General features: G+C 32.2%; 1 protein-coding gene across 2 annotated transcripts; it reads right to left on the minus strand.

Moving 5' to 3' along the window:
• Positions 1–15,174: 15,174 nt before the first annotated feature.
• LOC142522529 (NAC domain-containing protein 21/22-like) lies at positions 15,175–18,775 on the minus strand. Of its 2 annotated transcripts, none has more exons than XM_075625974.1 (3): positions 18,496–18,775; positions 17,106–17,392; positions 15,175–15,857 (listed from the first exon to the last, which is right to left on the minus strand). In XM_075625974.1, exons 1-3 carry the CDS (start codon positions 18,665–18,667, stop codon positions 15,297–15,299), a joined length of 1,020 nt encoding a protein of 339 aa, XP_075482089.1. In that variant the 5' UTR covers positions 18,668–18,775; the 3' UTR covers positions 15,175–15,296. The 2 variants fall into 2 exon arrangements, with proteins under 2 accessions (XP_075482089.1, XP_075482090.1); XM_075625975.1 differs by having other exon boundaries at positions 15,179–15,839.
• Positions 18,776–20,953: the final 2,178 nt, after the last annotated feature.

The raw sequence follows: 20,953 nt of genomic DNA on the forward strand, positions 1-20,953 counted from the left end.
TGTACTTGGGATCGCAATGGATCTCGTGATATGGTTCTTGAGGTTTATTGCAAAATAAAATTTGATTTATTTGCAGACGTATTATATGAAGGTACTTGGGATTGCAATGGATCGGGTCTAAACCCCTGTCCCCTTGTTGGTCTACAAGTGGGTCGAGGCGGGTTCTGGATTTGATCAAACTCGCCGCAGACCCACCCGCCAAAATATGTTATTATATTTAAAATATGAAACATATATGTATATGTTGTGAAAAAGTAAAAATTTATGGTAAAAAGTAAAAATCTCAAACTCTCAAAATTTACCAAACTACACACTTTATAATATTTTTCTCTCTACTCAATTGTGATTTTCTTCACAAATGAGAGATCTATTTATAGGAAATCTTTACAAATAATCCAAAAATAAAATACATCATCACACACTAATTTTCAATATTTACAACTCTTATTTTCAACATTCAAATATTCAACATTCAAATATTCAATACTCACATTTTAAATATATTTTTCAACACTCCCCCTTGTGATGATGATCATAATGATTGTCTTCATTACATGTTTTTATACTGCCTCGTTAAAAACCTTACTAGGAAAAACCCATTGGGATAAAAAACCATAGTAAGGGAAAAAGAGTGCAGTCACGTAAACTCCCCCTCATGTTGACACGAACAATTCTTCACAAATTTCGTAGATTGCGCATCCCAATATTATATATGTGCTTTCTGAATATTGACGTAGGAAGTGCCTTTGTGAAGAGATCTGATGAGTTTTCACTTGATTGAATGTCACGAACATCAATATATTTATTCTTCTCTAGCTCCTTAGTGAATGCGAAGAACTTAGGAGGAATATGTTTAGTTCTGTCGCTTTTTATGTATCCTTCTTTCATTTGAGCAACACATGCAGCATTATCTTCATATAGTATCACATGCTTCTCATCAGATGATAATCCGCATGAAATTTGGATATGTTGGGTCATTGATTTTAACCACACACATTCACGACTTGCTTCATGTAGTGCAATAATCTCGGCATGATTTGATGAAGTTGTTACGAGCGTTTGTTTCTGAGAACGCCAAGATATTGCAGTGCCTCCACGAGTAAATACATATCCAGTTTGGGAACGTGCCTTGTGTGGATCAGATAAGTATCCAGCATCAGCATAACCAATTATACTTGGATTAGCATCTTTTGAATACAAAAGTCCCAAGTCTATCGTTCCTCGTAGATAACGGAATATATGTTTAATTCCGTTCCAGTGTCTCTTTGTTGGATATGTGCTAAATCTTGCCAACAGATTCACGGCAAAAGATATATCAGGCCTTGTACAATTTGTAAGGTACATAAGGGCACCGATGGCACTTAGATATGGTACTTCTGGACCAAGAATATCTTCATCATCTTCACATGGACGGAATGGATCCTTTTCTATGTTTAATGATCTAACAACCATTGGAGTACTTAAAGGATTTGATTTATCCATATTAAAACGTTTAAGGATCTTTTCTGTATAATTTGTCTGGTGAACAAACATTCCACATTCTTTTTGTTCAATTTGTAAACCCAGACAATACTTGGTTTTTCCAAGATCCTTCATTTCAAATTCTTCCTTCAAGTATGACACAACTTCTTGAATTTCTTTATTCGTTCCAATGATGTTTAAATCATCAACATATACAGCAATAATTACGCATCCGGATGTTGTTTTCTTAATGAAAACACAAGGGCATATTGAATTATTTACATATCCCTTTTTCATCAAGTGATCACTTAGTCGATTATACCACATTCGACCTGATTGCTTTAACCCATATAATGATCTTTGTAATTTCACAGAATAACATTCCCTGGGTTTTGAACTTTGTGCTTCAGGCATCTTAAATCCTTCAGGGATTTTCATATATATATATTACTATCAAGTGATTCATATAAGTAAGCTGTAACAACATCCATAAGACGCATTTTTAAATTTTCAGATACCGCCAAGCTAATCAAATACCGAAACGTAATTGCATCCATCACAGGAGAATACGTTTCTTCATAATCAATTCCAGGCCTTTGAGAAAAACCTTGTGCAACAAGTCGAGCTTTATATCTTACTATTTCATTTTTCTCATTTCGCTTTCGAATAAAAACCCATTTGTATCCAACAGGTTTTACACCTTCAGGTGTAAGGACTATAGGTCCAAAAACATTACGTTTATTTAGCGAATTTAATTCAACCTGGATGACATCTTTCCATTTTATCCAATCCTGCCGATTTTTACATTCACCAAAAGATTTTGGTTCATGATCTTCGTTATCATTTATGATGTCGATTGCCACATTATAAGAAAATATATCATCAATTTCATCTATATCTTTTCGGTTCCATATTTTTCCAGTATTAATATAATTGATAGAGATTTCATGATTCTCGTCAGTTTGTGGTTCTGACAGAACATTTTCATCATCATGTGTTTCTTCAGGAACACCATTCTCTATTTTGTGATCATCATGTGTTTCTTCAGAAACGTCATTCTTTATTTTGTGATCATCGTGTTTCTCTATGAATTTTCTTTTTCGAGGATTTTTATCCTTGGAACCGACTGGCCTTCCACGCTTCAGGCGTTTAATGACATCATGAGTATCTTCCATTTGTTTCTTTGGAATTTCAATTCGAGCAGGGGCATTTGCAGCATGTATATATGATTTAGTTACCCCTTTTGTGTCTGCAAATGCATCTGGTATTTGATTTGCTATTCTTTGCAAGTGTACAATTTGTTGTACATCTTTTTCACATTGTTTTGTTCTTGGATCCAGATGTAACAATGATGATACATACCATGTAATTTCTTTTTCGGTATGTTTCTGTTCTCCCCCTAACATTGAGAAGATTTCCTCATTAAAATGACAATCAGCAAAACGTGCTGTGAACACGTCGCCTGTCTGAGGTTCAATATATCGAATGATTGATGGACTATCATAACCGATATAAATTCCAACCTTTCTTTGAGGTCCCATTTTCTTTCGTTGCGGTGGTGCAATAGGCACATACACCATACATCCAAAAATTCTCAGATGAGAAATGTCTGGTTCTTTACCAAATGCAAGCTGCAATGAGGAGTATTTATGATATGCACTTGGTCTGATACGAATTAATGAAGCAGCGTGTAAAATTGCATGTCCCCATATAGAAATAGGGAGCTTTGTTTTCATTATCATTGGTCTAGCAATCATTTGAAGACGTTTAATCAATGATTCAGCCAATCCATTCTGTGTATGTACATGAGCAACAGGATGCTCAACAATGATTCCCATAGACATACAATAATCATTGAAAGTTTGGGAAGTAAATTCACCAGCATTATCAAGTCTAATTTTCTTGATTGTATAATCGGGAAATTGATTCCTCAATTTTATTATTTGAGCAAGTAATCTTGCAAATGCAACATTTCGAGTTGATAATAAACATACATGTGACCATCTGCTGGAGGCATCAATCAATACCATAAAGTATCTGAATGGTCCACATGGTGGATGGATTGGTCCACAAATATCACCCTGAATACGTTCAAGAAACATTGGTGATTCAGTTTGGATTTTGACTGGTGATGGTCTTATAATAAGTTTTTCAAGAGAACATGCTTTACATTGAAACTTATTATTCTGAAAGATCTTCTGGTCTTTCAGTGGATGACCATGTGTATTTTCTATAATTCTTCGCATCATTGTTGAACCAGGATGTCCCAATCGATCATGCCAATTGGTTAATATCGAAGAATTATCAACTACCATGTTTGATTCAATGGGACTTATATGTGTATAATGCAATCCAGTAGGGAGCATTGGTAGTTTTTCAATCACATATTTCTTTCCTGATTTATATGTGATAAGACACATATATTTCTCATTCCCTTCATTCATTGTCCCCATGGGAATATATATCATTAAAACTCAACAAATTTCTTTTCGATTGTGGTGAATATAAAGCATCATTGATCAAAAATTTTGTACCATTAGGTAACAAAAATTGTGCTTTATCACATCCTTTAATCAAGTCTACAGGACCTGATATTGTATTCACCGTTGTTTTTGTTGGTTTTAGTTCCAAGAAATATCTTTTATCTCGGAGGATAGTGTGCGTTGTACCACTATCGGGTATGCAAACTTCAGCTTTGCTCATAGCATTTTCCATATTTGAACTTCAAAAAAATATGCAATGAAATAAATTACTTGCAATATATATTTAAATATAACACAAATCATAATTATACAATAAAACATTATTCTATGAATACATGAAAAATATATTATTGTACATTTATATTCTACCATTATATTGTTCATTTTCAGAGAAATCGTTGAGAAAATCTGCAGCATCAATATTGTTCATTTCTATCCCACCAACATATTGATCATTTCCAGAGAAATCATTCATAAAATCACCAGCATCAAAATGAGTTGAATCACTCAAACGATCACTGCGTTCAGTGAAGTTGGTCTCCTTTTCTTTCCCCTTTAATGATTCTTTATAAAGTTTACAAAGGTGCTCAGGGGCTCGACAAACTTTGGACCAATGTCCTGGAGTACCACATCTGTAACAAGAACTTTCATATCTTTTTGAGTGCTTCTCATTAACACTTGTATTCTCATGATGCCTTTTCTGTGGATGGTTTGGGACGTTCTTTTGAGATGAGTTATAAAAATAACTATCTCGATTATTTTCAAAACCACGGCCTTGACCACGACCACGGCCAATTCCACGTCCACGTCCACGTCCACGACCTCGACCTCGACCTCGACCAAAACCTTGTCTTTGAATTTGATTTTGGTTTCCAGGTTTAAATTCATTTTTACTTACAGCATTTACTTCTGGAAATGCTGTTGATCCAGTGGGTCGGGACTGATGATTTCTCATTAATAGCTCGTTGTTTTTTTCCGCCACAAGAAGACAGGCGATGAGTTCAGAATATCTCGCGAATCCACGTACTCTATATTGTTGCTGTAGAGTAATATTTGATGCATGAAACGTGGAAAATGTTTTTTCAAGCATCTCAGATTCTGTGACCTCATGTCCACAAAATTTTAATTGCGAGATTATTCTATACATCGCCGAATTGTAATCATTGACTTTTTTAAAGTCTTGGAATCTCAATGTATTCCATTCATCCCGGGCGGTCGGAAGTATAACTTCTCTTATATGTTCGAATCTTTCTTTTAATCCCTTCCACAAAGCCATGGGATTTTTTTCAGTCAGATATTCACATTTCAATCCATCGTCGAGATGTCGACGCAAAAATATCATGGCTCTTGCCTTTTCTTGTGAAGTGCATATGCCATTTTCTTTAATGGTCTCGCTTAGACCCAATGACTCAAGATGCATTTCTACATCTAGAGTCCATGGCATATAATTCTTTCCCGTGATGTCGAGCGCAACAAATTCGAGCTTTGTTAAATTTGACATGGTGGTACTAAAAAATTACGATGCATTTTATTAGTTAATAATTATTGCAATACAAAGTAACGGATAAACAACAAGTACAAGTATTTGTAAAAATAAAGAAAACACACAAGGAGGATATTCTCCGATAAATAAAAGACTCGTGAGTATGATAACCAAAATAATTAAAAATAACCTTGAGAAAGCCATCTTCTTTTTTCTTCGAAAAATTTGATGATGAATAATTTTTAGAGAAGAAGAGAAAGTTGGAGTGATGGAATGTGTTTGTGAGATCATATTTATAGGGCAAAAAATAGCCGTTGTTTACCATTTATGACCGTTGGGGTACAAAAAAAATAAAGGTATGTATTTGTATAATTTTATGATAATAATATGATATATATAATATTAGACATGTTTAAATAATTATGTATATCATATCATAATATTATAATGAGTGTCATAATTTATTTTGTTTAAAAACCTTATAGGCTTTTATACTTGTCGTATCCCTTACCGGGAGTGTGGGATGTCGTCTTAACATCCTCCCAGGATTTATAACAAGTTTATGAAAAATTTATTTTTATTATTTCTAATAATAACATTATATTGTATATTAAATAAATACACAATAAATAAATAACTGTAAAATAAATATAATTATTTTTGTTACCTTTTTCTTCTGTTTGGAGCTTGAAAAAGTATGTAGGACTTTTAGAGCTTCGTGCTGATAACGTGTTGTGAAAAAGTAAAAATTTATGGTAAAAAGTAAAAATCTCAAACTCTCAAAATTTACCAAACTACACACTTTATAATATTTTTCTCTCTACTCAATTGTGATTTTCTTCACAAATGAGAGATCTATTTATAGGAAATCTTTACAAATAATCCAAAAATAAAATACATCATTACCTACATCATCACACACTAATTTTCAATATTTACAACTCTTATTTTCAACATTCAAATATTCAACATTCAAATATTCAATACTCACATTTTAAATATATTTTTCAACAGTATATATATTATTACTCATATAATTATTATTTTTACACTTTAATACTTAATCTATGATTTTAGTTTATAAAATTTTGGATTGAAATTATTTTATTTTATTATTATATGTTTAATATGAAAATATATCATTATAATTTTTTGGGTTATCAATTGAATACAAGTCAATATATTTAAATTTGTGATAATATTTTTTTTCTGAATATTATTAGTATAAATTTGGACATATAAATTTTATGATTCGTTAATTTTTAAGTTTTTATTGAATAAATATAAAATTATATATTTTCGACGGATCCAACCCGGATTGGACCCCCAAGTTCGCGAGGCGGGTCTAAATGAAGGCGGGCCAGGTCCCGGGTTTGACCAAATCCGCCCCAACCCGGACTCGTTTCAATCCCTAGAAGGCACTACCCTTCTGTTTAATATTTCATATGTTAGAATATGTGTCCAGTAAACCAACTTATGGATTTAGCTTTATTGATTATTATGTAAATACAATATTTATTTTAATAATATTTTGTTCTCTTATCTAATTACGATATTTACTTTATCAGTATACACATGCAAGCTGCATAGATTATGTCTTTGAATATAAAAAAGGTATCATGAGGTTTGTCTCTCAAAGTAAGATCATGAAACTTATTAAGAAAGTGTACTATATATTCAAAATCGGTTCTTAGTTGATTCATTTGTCTAAAATAAGGATAAAAACTCCCGAGCTCGGGATTAGTGTATGTGATGTAAACTTCATGTTTCATTCGTAAGGCATAAAGATGTTCATTCATACAGATTGATGATCATTTGACAATACTGAGCAACTCTTCATCGAACTTTCCAAGTGGTTATCATTTATCGAGTTAAATAGTCTGCGGTTATGGTTGTACATCATTAGTTCTTCGACCTGAGACAATATGGAGGATCTACATACTAGCATGCACTTTGACTCGTTGAGTGTAGCTTCAAAATACGTAGAAGTCGATGCATTATAGTTGAAGATTCACGGCACACTTATGGGATGAAGATATCCTATGTGGACATGCGCCACTACCATATGATCCTTAAGAAAAGAAGCCTCAGCCATTAAGAGGTTACATACTAAGCCCGAACTTGTTCATGTTGAGATATTCAAATTCAATGAGTTGAATTTGACGATTGTAGTTTGATTAAAATCAAACATATTGCTTATAAAGTAGCTTATAAGTAGTTTCCATATTTGGAGATTGTGGAATTTAACATGACTGCTAATTTTGTGAAGAGAGTCCAACCGTCTATTTTAGTAAATGAGTTCCAAAATAGACAACTGCCAAAAATGAGTCAACAAAACTTTTGTCCTTCGAAATTTTCAATTTTCATTATATGAACGAGATGTGTACCATCGATACATCGACTCTATCTAATCGTCGATTGGAGTTATAATGAGTTCGCAATTATTTTTTTAATGAATTTATAATATATTAATTAAATAATAAATTAATAGTAGTGACTACAAAGTATTAGATTCTCATAGAATATTAGTCCAGAATTAATTAATTAATATTTATTTAATTATATCAAGCAGTTTCAAATTTTGAAAAATACTAGATGAGATCATGACTCATTCATAAATTAATAGGGTCAGAGAATCCTAATACAACTCTAACTAATAAGATTTCATGTTAGATTATAAAACCTAGTAGAGTTTTTGACAAGGAAAATACACAAGTTAAAATACTAGTAGGATTCTAACTTAAAAGTCCTATTACAATTCTAATAGGATTTTAAGTCAATCCGTGAAAACTGTAAACATAATATCGGATGTTATATTAGAATGCTAATTTTTTTTTTATCTCCCTCACACAACTAAAAAATTCGACCACCCTTATCCCTTGAACAAGACGTCCAGTCGTTCCAATTCCACCACCACCAACGACGCTGCCTTCGTCATGTTGTCAACATGGTCCCGCCCTTTCCGGCCGAAGAATCTCAAAGCAAATTAATTTATTCTATATTCTCTACTGCAAAATAAAACAGGAGTCTAGCTTTTGATCGTGAATCTGATTAGGCAATTTAAGAAATGAGTTTATTTAGTAAATCGTTCGTAGGGAAATACAAAAAAGTCTATATCCACTTAAAATTCAAAATAATTTGGAGCCAACGTTTAAAATGCAAAAATAAACATCTAAACACCCTATGAATTGATTAAATCACACGACGTTCAAGAAAGTTTTGATTGTCAAAACACAAAATTTTTAAACTTATGCTGCTTTTTGGGTGTGAATAAACGGTACTACAAATTTGAAAAATAATAAAGAATTCTTAGTTGAAAATAATCTAAATAGATATATATCGTCAAAAAACTGTTTTGACATTATTTAAAGTGATCCAATTTTTTAAGTAGCATGCTCCGATCAGAGCACACCCCACGCATTAAATCGATCATCATATAAATATATATACATGCATTGGAGCAGTTATAAAGGCCTTCAGGACGGTTTATCGAGATAACTCAACATTGACAAGACTGTGCATTGTTGTACTCTCGGCCAGGGGTGGAGCCAGGAATCTGGCGTTACCCGGGCTAGAATTTTAAACTCTAACATCCTTTAATATTTTAAATTGATCTACCCGGACTAATATCAAATTTATTCAAAATTATACAAAAATTTACATATAAATTTTTGTAAAAAAAATTGAAAATTTTTGTAAAAAAATTTGAACCACCCGGGCTAAAGCCCGGGTACACCAAGCTGTACCTCCGCCCCGGCTCTCGGCTACAGTATATATGAAATATCAGGAATAGAGTTATGTTTGATAGCGAGTCACAAGATACCGTAAATATCATGAAGAAGATAGAGATCCACTCACTCAGTTGCATTCAGGTTCGATCAGACGTCTTTGATGTAAGGTCATAGTTGTTCTTAATGTTGTAGTACTTGCAATATTGATGATTTATATTTATCTCCTGGAGACGTCCAAAGGATTTGTAAACTAATACTTTTAATGGTTTTAATGAATGTTTATTAATTAAAATAAATAAAAATAAAATAAATAATTAGTAATTTTCCATTAAATATGATTTTCGATGGGAAAACAAAACATTGTACCGCAATGGTTCTCTTATTTATCCGGGAAAAAATCTCCCATCATTTATTTAAAATAATTATATCAAAAAATGAGTGTTTTTCCCGTAAAGAGTGCATTTGGACTAGGGGTGTAAACGAATTGAACACGTTCACGAACTTTTCGAGCAGGTTCGAATTCGAAAACTCGAACATGTTCGAATATTTTTCGAATCGAATTCGAGCTAAAATTATATTGTTCGATTGTTCGCGAACTTTAGCATTATATTTAAAAAATAAATAAAATATTATTAAGTGTATATATATATATATATAATATTATTAATTATATATATATATAATATATTATATATAATATAATTATATATATATATATAATATTATTCGAGTTCGAATCGAAAATAATAAAAATTCGAGTTTCGAATCGAGCTTCGAATATATTTATTTGAATTCGAGCTATTAGGGCTGTGAACGAATCGAATCAAATCAAATTTTATGTAATTTTGAGTATTCGAGCTATACTTACTACGGACCAATGGTGAATGTCCACGTGTCAGGAACAAAGAATGGCGCCGACGTGTCCCAAATCGCAAGCGGTTAAAACAGTGTAAGCTGTTTTTGATAATGTTGTGACACCATATCCACTGAAAACGTGCCACGTCCCTAATGGGTATCACCGAATGTATCTGAATCTTTGGAGTGAGTCCACTCCATTCTCCGCCCAATCCTCTGCCGCTAGAGGGCTGCCGTCCCTCGCCAGAACCGCCACTTCCAGAGTCGAGGCTTCAGGGAAGATCGTAAGAAATTACGTCAGAAATAACAGGAGGAGAAGGAAATAAAGCCAAATTCATTTCTAAACATCGTAAGAAATTACGTCAAAAATAAGAAAAGGAGAAGGAAAAAATTGTCGGCAAAATGAATTAAATACGTGTCGGGAAATTGAATTGAATGAATGATTGGTGGCAGGGACAATGTGTTGAGTTTTGTTGAAAATTAGATTACGCGTTTTTAACGCGTTTTCACACAAAAACAAGATACTCTATAAATAGAGCTCTCTCCCCTCGTTCTGAAATTATCTATTTTTCGATTTTTCTCTCATCTTATAATATTTGAGTGTTTAGTTCTATAATATTTGTGAGGTATTTTGTTCTCCTGTATTAAGAGAGTGTATGTTCTCTTTGGAAATACAGTGAGTGGTTGTACACTATAAAATATTATAGTGGAATTCTTTTTATCTTGTCCGCGGTTTTTAACTTAATAATTTTAGGGGTTTTCCACGTAAATCTCGGTGTCCAGTTTATTTTTTATTTTCATATTAATTATCTCAAATTGCAGCACGTGTGACTAACAAAAACCGGTCTCCACAACCAAACATAGATCCAGCCGCTCTTGCTAGAACATGAGCCTCTTGATTCACCATTTCTGTTGGTGATTGTTCTGTTTATTATAAAAATTTTATAATTAATAGATTGTTTAAAATTAAGTATTGAATTACACAATATGCTCTGTAAAAACGTCTGCTCATGCGGTTAATTGCAATTGAATTCCGACCAACACAAATGTAGCTTTATTGCATGTACGTATGAACAAGGAAAGCCACCATGAAGATATTTTATCTTGGAAGTTTTGGATAAAGCCCAATCGGTACGAAAATGGGCCTAACTTTTGTGCAACTAGAAACGGGCTTATAATTTTTTAGCCCAAATGTTTATTATGATCATTTAATTGGAGTAGCGGCCCGGCCTTGTTTATTGAGCTCTGATATGCATCCAATAGTGTTTTTCCGTAATTACGCATTTATCAGCACAAAACTTTGTAACCAATAACTGTGACGAATTTTAAATTCATCTCTATGTGAAGTAGGTTGCATTTGGATCGAATGATTTGAATCAACGTCTCAAATTCATTGCATCCATTTGGCTTTGAATCAATGATTTCAAATTTCTCATGTTGCTTATTCAAATTCAAATCTATTATCCGATCTCCAACCATGTCCTTTCATTTGAATCTTGATTAGGTTTCTTGTGAGACAATCTCACGAATCTTTATTTGTAAGATAAGTCAAACCTACCGATATTCACAATAAAAAGTAATATTCTTAGCATAAAAAGTAATATTTTTCATGGATGACTCAAATAAGAGATATATCTCACAAGATACGACACGTGAGACCGTCTCACACAAGCTTTTGCCTTGAATCTTTTGAGACAAAATTATTTACCTTAAATAAGTTATTGATTACAATAAATTTGACAATTTTATAAAATTTATCTAGTACTATTAAATTATTGTAAATTTTCCCAAGTGTCGTTTTAATTAGCACAACCGATTAGATCATATCAAGAACGAATAATATATATATATATATATATATATATAAGCGATAGAAATAGAAATTTTTTTTTTAAAATGGAGACAAGAAGAAGTCAAACGAAGATGTTGAATTTCATAAATAAAGCGAAGATGTTGATTAATTCTTTTTATTTATTTACGTATATTCAAAAAAGTGTAGCATACAGCTGGTAGAGCAAAAAAAATAATAGTTAGGTAACTTAGCATCGTTAAAATTGATGTGATTTTTTTAAGAATTAATGATGTCATTAACAGATAAAATGAGTGATTTTGAGGATAATTAGATGGTGAAAACGTAGTTTGTGGGTCAATAATTTTGTTAATCAAGTTTGGTCGTAGGTATCCTTCAAGAATGCCTTGAAGTGAAGTGGGGCATCACAGACCAAATCTTGGCTCCACAAACTAACCTAATTTTATTTTATTGTGACGTTATATAAAGACAATATAACATTAATTAAATATTTGTATTATATTTAATATATGCTTTAAAATTAGGAAACAACTTTTTTATATACTAATTTGATACCACATGGATGAACTCATCAAGATCAAACCCAAACTCCCGGCCCATCTCTAGGGCCCACAGGTGGAGGACCCAGGACAGACCCATATATTCTCCTATACATATCAAGTTTGAGCGTATGATTATTCATTCACTATGTTTTTTTCGGCACCCTTAGCTGCTCTCACTTATATCTTTGGTATCTGACTTGAGCATCGGAGGGGCTACGCCAAGGACACCTTTCTGGCCCCCTTCTAACTGTCTTATTCGTGATTTCAGGCTCGGGACAATTTCGAAACCTGCATCTGGACTAGTGACACTTGCTGGAATCGGACCCTAAATTTCCCGTGAGTATCATAATTTATCTCATTTTAGGTTTTAGCTCACTAATTCATCAAATAAACTAATTTTTAATATTTTGGCCTAATTGTTAATGAATTACGAATCAAGGACAGGAATTCAGTAAATTTGGGTAAGTTCGGAAAATCAACTCGCGAGCTAAATCTCATATCATATGTTATTAAGATCCTATTATTATTATTATTATTATTATTATTATTATTATTATTATTATTATTATATTTATTTATTTATGCTTCATTTTTTTTTTCTTATTGTTCAACGAGGTACTTACATACATGCAACTTGCAAGTGATAAAAAATGTAGTTTACAATAAAGGAAAATCAATTAAAAATTAACCCTTAAAATAAAAAAAATCCGAAATTCATTTTGTTATTTTTAAGCTGCTTTTTTATTATTTAATTTTTATGTCAGAAGTTACGAGTCCTTGCAAATCTGAGTGATGAGCTAATAAGGATTTAGTAGTTTAATTTCAAATATGTCCTCCCGTCATTCCAGATATGAAAGCATATGTTATATTTGATATGTCAAACATTGTTATGTAAAAATTATTAAGAAGTACATGTACTAAAAATCATATATGTAGGAAATAGATTAATAAATAACAGGCAAAACATTCCATTCATATATTTAATTTTAAAAAACGTCAATATATTGTTTTAATCTTTTAATGTGCTTGAGATACAAATCATTATCGATTCATTTTTATAAAAAAAAATAGAAGAATCGAATGTTTTGTCTATTATTTATTCTATTTTCTTCTTACATGATGTTTAGCGCATTTAATTTTTAATAATTTTTGCAAACGAGACTTATTTGAGTAAAGTGTAGCACGGTTTGGAACACCTCGGTCTAGATTAAATCTTATGCCACACTTAATGAATAAATCACAGACAAGACATTCGATAATCTATTTTGAATTAAAAAATAATCATTATTGTTTAAATCATTTAAAATGATTGGAATACAATTTTTGTCGATCTCTTTTTAAAAAAATAGATGAATCGAATGTTTTGTCTGTGATTTATTTTATTTTCTTCTTGCATGATATTTAATGCATTTACTTTTTTTTTTTTTATCTTAATTGCAAATCAGAATGGTTTGAACAAAGTATAACACGTTTTAGAGCACAAAGTGTAAGAGATGATTTCGTGTCGTCCCATGGTTTAGTTAAATGAAAGTGATAGTCAAATTAATTACAATTATTTATAAAAATATCACCGTAATCCTTTGTTAACGTCAAGTGTGTGGCCTTATTTGATAATTACAAAATTCCAAATTATTTTGACGTTTTAGCAAAAGGAGGGTTTGATATATATATGTATATATGTGTGTGTGTGTGTGTGTGTGTGAGAATATATATTACGAGATTATTTAATTACAAGATTCCCTTTAGATAATAGATACACACTTTGCTACCAACTAACCCGAGCAATTTGGAAGGAGACATATATTACGAGAGATAATTGTACCAATTTCTCTTGTGAAAAATATAAAAGAAATAAAATTAACCCTCTAAATTTTTTTTCTTGTGAAAAATATAAAAGAAATAAAATTAACCCTCTAAATTTTTTTTAAAAAAATTGATTTTTCGATCATATATATTTGATTCTTTACGATTTTGATTATCTATATTATAAAATTTCAGTTCTAATACTGAATTTTTGGCGATTTTAGTCATTTCTCATCAGGATTATTGATGAGATACAACATACATTAGTGTCACATGAATACTACATTGATATCACATCAACACTATATCGAGAAGCGACTAGAATTATAAAAAAATAAAGATAGCAAATATAGCAGACTAAAACTGAAATTTAATAATATAAATAATCAAAATATCAAATAGACAAATATAAAATACTAAAAAAACAATTTTCTCGAAAAATTAATAGGTTAATACATTCTTCATTTTTTTTAAAAAAAATCAGACACATTTCACTTATATTATAAAAACTCATTATATATTTATCCTATTTGATAGGAAGTTTTATACTTGATTTTTAAAAACACGATATCTAAAATGATATTAAATTATATATGGTGTATTTTTATTTTTTGATTTTGTACATGAGGTATATTATAATAGAAAAAATTCTTTTGATTTTGTATAACGTAAAAACTTATACATATTTTGATAAAACTATATACATGTGTGTGAAGTTTAAAAAATAATGTTTATATATGTATATAACACAAATATTTCGTTAACTTAATAAAATTTGGGGAGAAGTCAAAAAGTGGATGAAACAACCATGCAATGCCATTATCGACTTTAAAGTCATAGGCCTAAAATTTGAGAAAAAAGCCAATAAATCTCTGTACAGTTTAGTAAATCCTAATCTGTCCAGCATCGCCGCGATAATCGGACCAAAATAATCAAAAATTAAAATTTAGTATACTTAGAGTAAAATTGAACAAATTAGTGAAGTAATTAAAAACCAAAATGAGAACATATATATTTGACCTAAACTCAATTACATTCAATATCATAAATATTAGCGTACAAACCGTGGACACAAATATTTTATACTAATTCTTTGGATATTTAGAAACTCCCCCAACATCGCATTAATCACGAATACTGATTCCACAAGGAAGACAATTCCGCTTCAGATAAATAACTATCCGAACTTCCTTCCCCAAAGCTCGGAGACCCATTAAGGGCCGCTGGGATATTATCATTCACACTTTCTGTTTTCGTTAGATAACTCAAAACATCTTTAATCACGTTCTCATCGCAACAAGTATTATAAGTATCTGTGACGGTCCCATCCAACAATGGCCGATTGTGAATCAGGGGGTGCAAGACTGTTTGTCCCAAACTTGGTATCATCAGTTTGGGGGAAGATTCTTGATGGGTGACGAAGGGGAAGTCAGGGTTTGTATGGTTGTTTATATTGGAGAAGCAGGGCACTTGCTGGGGATAGGGATAGGTTTGGCTGAAGATGAAGTTGTTGCAGGGTTCCATCAATGGCGGCAGTGTGAGGGATGAAGAAGAAGAAGAAGAGAGCTTAGGTATTTGGTTGTGGGCATTAATGGCGTTTGAGTTTTCTTGTTTGTTTGGGGTTTCTGATCCGTTCTTGTAAAACATTCTGCATAGAACCCAGTCTTGCTCCTGTGTAAATGCATCAAACTACTATAAGTAAATACGAAAATGTATAATCGCTTAGCTCGTGAGAGATGAAAATATAAAATATAATTATTTTATAATTTCAATAATTATAAAATTTAAGTCAAATATTGTGAGAAAATACAAAATTAAAGTTGAATCTCATCATCTTCATAGCTAGTAAATTAAACTATAATAAATTAGATTTTAAAAAAAATTGATTATCTCTAAGTTTAGATACAATGTTAAACATTTAACATGTAAAGTTTGAGTTCTTAAAAATATGTAATATTCGATGCGTAACATGCAGATCATCATATATATGATATTTGTTGTTTTAACATAGGTAAGATCCTGAATATTTTCAGAGTAAAATATATGTATATATTTATATAGATAATTGATCTTACCCGCGTTTATTGCGGACATCTACGTGAGTATCACTGAGATAACGTCCATCTATTAGATATATAATTTCATCTGATCATCTAATAAATAGACGTAGTCTCATAAATGCTCACATAAACACACATTAAAAAATTTCCGTAAGATAAAAATTTTGTTTATAAATTATAAATAAACATATAGGAAAATTAAATAGTTGTCGCTTTCTAGATGTCAAATTTGTTTACTTTCGGGTGAGCATATACAATGGAAAAGCACAAAGGACAAACGACATTATTTCAAGCCAATATTAATTAAATAAGCAAATGGCCAAATAAACTTATTGTCGTGCTACATTATCTACAACTAAAAAGACAAGAATTTATATTAAAAAAACATAGATATTCTTAATAGTCTTTATTTTATGGGTAGATTCTTAATAGCTTTTATTCTAAATGAAAACAGCCTGTAACTTAATGACGTCCATAATATTGACAAGTTGAAGATATGATCAATTTTTAAAAAATAATCAACTTGTGTGGTGATATTGCAATCATAGTTAGTGAGATACTGATATTAATTAACTCGAATTTTGTGAGACGGATCTCTTATTTGAGTCATCCATGAAAAAATACTATTTTTCATGCTAAAAGTATTACTTTTATTGTGAATATTGGTAGGGTTGACTCGTCTCACAGATAAAGATTCGTAAGACAGTCTCACAAGAGACCTACTCATATATATTATATAGCCTTCGGTATCAGAAATGCCTTTTTATTTTTAACTCTAATTATTGTAAAAAATAGTCAAACGTGGGATAATACAATAATGTTTAATATCATCCTTCACATGGGCTTATAAAAGAATGAATTAACACATAAGTTTTACCTTGATCGAATGAGCTTGTTTCGGGCCGGGGCAGTGACCGGTGACTCCTTCGAGGCGAAACTCATGCATGACCCACTCGGTTTTCCTTCCTTTGGGGGCGCGGCCCTGGTAGAACACAAGAGTTTTCCGCATGCCGACTTGGGTCCCCTTGCGAATCACAGGCCGGTCTTTTCCCGTGGCCTTCCAGTATCCCGAAGCTGTAGCCCGATTTGTTCTTAGCCCGGTGGCATATTTCCTGTCACGTTGGCTGTAGAAATACCATTCCTTGCCACCCACACATGCAGTGTCTTTTTTCACCGGAAACAAAAGAATTATTAAAGTCAGTTCTATATTGCTAAATGAACAATAAGATTTCTAATTAAGTGAATAACCCTACGTTAAATGGGATAATTTATCCCAAATCCACAGTCGAAATATCATGTAAATAGTTCTTTATGTTCGGGTTTATTTGATTCATCATCTTCTAATTCATGATATCCCGAGAAAAAAAAAAAAGAATACAAATCGAATAATACAGAATATTATTTACACCAGATGATGAGGACTTGTTGAAAGCAAACATGTGGCTAAGCATATATGTGGGCACTCCTTACAAATTAAGCCCATATTGATAGCTGAGTATCATGAGAGCCACCAATAATTATGTATGGACAATTAAAGTGTCAAAACAACAACTTTATCGAAGAATCGAGTATTTATCACTTTACAAAAAAGTCATTGTTTACGATAATAATGCAACTCGATCCAATCTTTTAAACGATACAACTCAAATATTCAATGCCAATATCAAACCATATTCTCTAGTGATCAACAAACTATTGATAGAGATGTGTATCTGTATTGTGGAGATGCATGGAAATTCCAAAACGAGACATGAATTAATTATGTTCACTGCTGAATATGATGAAAGTTAATAAGAGTTTGTTGTCATAAACAGACAAATAAACAGAGAAATCACTATTCTCATGGGAAAATCGAGAAGGCCTTGATGCTGATAATGCATGAAAAATTGTAGATATTATCGATCTGAAATTTATTGAACTTAACCAGTATAGACTAGTACGACTGAAAATTTAGACAATTACAATCGTGAAATCTAATTTTTTTTTTCCACCCAATTGTTATGATCTAGAACCATGTCTCCATCGATCCTTTGGTCAAGACAAGGTGTCGATTTCTTCAAAAAGGTTGGTGGATGAGAAATCTTTAGGTTTAGTTTCCACTTATCCTACTTTTAGTTAATGAACGTCAAATTAACACACTAAAAAGTCTAAATGCATGAACTAATTTTGTTCACACACATATAAATTAAAGATGTATCTATATTTCAAGATATATATATATATATATATATATATAAGGATTAAATGAGAGAATAGCAGTAAACTACCTGGAATATCCCAAGGTTCACACTTGTTAAGGTCAATCTGGATCAACAAAGGAGCGTGTTGGGTGCATCCTATCACCCAGTTCATCAAGTAATTGCATATAAGTTCTTCATCTTTCGGATGGAACCGAAAACCAGGGGGTAACTTCGCCTCCACCGTGCTCAAACCGATCATTTTCAGGCCACCGTCGTGCAGCGGAGATGGTGGTGGTGGGTATGTGTGTCGTTTGGGGTGTGTGTGTGTGAGAGAGAAGATTATTGTTTGATTATGCCTATGAAGAAGGCCAATAGGAACTCCTCTGTATAAAATATATACACGTAAAGAAATTATGTACCAGTGGCCTGTGGGGTAGGATTATTTTTATTATTTTTTATTTTAATTTTTATTTTTTGGGATAAATTATTTAAACAAGTGTGATATCGTTTGATATAAAAGATAAGATCAAAAATTATTACATCATTCACGTTAGTATTCTCAAAATTTTACAATAATTAAAGTAAAAAAAAAAAAAGTCGGTATCATCTTTATTTTTCGATTTACCATCTCATTCCACGGTCCGTGGGGATCTTGAAATAGAATAGTTGCTTGCTGATTGGGATAGTGGACAAGTGTGTTAAATTTTTTATAATATATTGTGACGAATGAATACAAGGATATGGTCAAAATTAGGCAATGTAATTTGCATTTTTTGATCAAACGATTCAATCCATTATTCTTGCCCGTAGTTATGAAGATGGTAGTTACATGTTTGATACCCAGGGATGAACACATCCAAATTGAGCACATCTAAATTGAGCTCACACCGGATCATGGGCCTCGGTCCATCTTTAGTCACACTATATCCTTAGTCTCTGACTTGAGCGTCGGAGGGGCTACGCCGGGACACCCTCCTGGCCTCCTTCTAACGGTCTTCTTCTTGATTTTAGGCTCAGAGCAAATTCGAAGCTTGCGTCTGAACTAGTGTCATTTGCTGGGATCAGATCCTAAATTTTCAGTGAGTATCAATATTGAGGAAATTTTTGGGTGATGTGCAGATGGAGTTTACACCAGATTTAGTCTCCAAACTTCTGTGACATTCTGTGACATAATACATTGGAAGGCGACATTTTGGAGGATTGATTTTGTCGCATACTGAAAATTTCAAATTCGTAAGTCACCATAAAGCATTGAATTTGACCAATATTTGTGAAGTTTTATCAATCAATTACGATCATTTCTGACTGCACGGTGATTTGCATGACAGGTAACGAACTTTAACACCAAAAAATCTCAGTCCACGGTATATCTGAAGATAAGATCATAAGAGCTAAAACTCGGTCTCACCAACCATTCTTTCTAAGACTAAATTTGTGAAATAAAAGTGATTAAAATATAAAACTTGAGAGTAGTTAAGGTAGCTCATTGGCCGACGTTTACTTAATTAGCTAGCTAGAGGAGGATGTAGCCGCTATGCACATAATTTATGGCTGCATTCAACCTCTCTTATATTTAATGTATTTGACAATTAAGATACAAAACCAGATCAATCCCGGGAACAATGGATTAATTGTACAAAATGATTCGTGTTTGGGAAAGAGAAACGATCGATTGTTTAGGGTATGGTATTAAGAGAGAACAATTTTCTCGAGTGAGAATCAAGCGGTACTTATCGAGAAGAAGCTAGAGAGACAATTCATGCATCGATTTCTTTTTTAAATACAAAATCTTCAGGAGTAGGTCTCTTGTGAGACGGTCTCACTAATAAAAAATAATACTCTTGGCATAAAAAGTAATAATTTTTCATGGATAACCCAAATAAGAAATTCGTCTCACAAAATACGATTCGTGAGACCATCTCACACAAGTTTTTGTCAATTTTTAGAAGTACAAGAAAAACGAATATTCCCCCTATGTTTAAAAAAATTATTTCAGAAAGCACAAGTTTAGACACCCACGCGTCGTTTAACCAAACAAATGACGTAAGAGTAGTTTCGACTATGGCCTACGCACAAATGATGAAAACGAAAGACTCGTAACGTTTTTACAGGCTAACCTATCTATTTCAGGAATTTCTGCTAAAAAAGCATAATGGCTACTTAATTTTTGTCCAAATACTTTGAATTGTGCAGCCACCCCGCCTTTATAGTGATAGCAACCTCCAGGTTATCTTGTTCCAAACAGTCGAATTATTATCTTGACAACTAAGAATTTGCATATTCCCCCAAAGACCAAATCACTGTGCGCAAAACGACAGGTTTTTTTTTTCAAACATGAACACGGGACAACTTCCACGACCTGCCAATTGTCACGCCAAAACACACAAATATACCTGCCAATTGTCACGCCAAAACACACAAATATACCTGCCAATTGTCACGCCAAAACACACGAATACATAAATGACTCGTGGCAGCAAAGAGAAAGACAGCCCTCATCTTCAACTGATACCTTTGTGAAAGTTCCATATTAAATCAGAAAGAG

This window comes from Primulina tabacum, chromosome 13, assembly GCF_025594145.1.
Source record: "Primulina tabacum isolate GXHZ01 chromosome 13, ASM2559414v2, whole genome shotgun sequence".
Taxonomy (NCBI): domain Eukaryota; kingdom Viridiplantae; phylum Streptophyta; class Magnoliopsida; order Lamiales; family Gesneriaceae; genus Primulina; species Primulina tabacum.

What these genes read in the sequence shown, in the direction of transcription:
- LOC142522529 (XM_075625974.1), bottom strand. Translation starts at nt 18,667, where the DNA reads ATGATCGGTTTGAGCACGGTGGAGGCGAAGTTACCCCCTGGTTTTCGG. An exon ending in TGAACCTTGGGATATTCCAG is followed by an intron (nt 17,393 to 18,495) that starts GTAGTTTACTGC and finishes CGGTGAAAAAAG; the next exon opens with ACACTGCATGTGTGGGTGGC. An exon ending in AACAAGCTCATTCGATCAAG is followed by an intron (nt 15,858 to 17,105) that starts GTAAAACTTATG and finishes TACTTATAGTAG; the next exon opens with TTTGATGCATTTACACAGGA.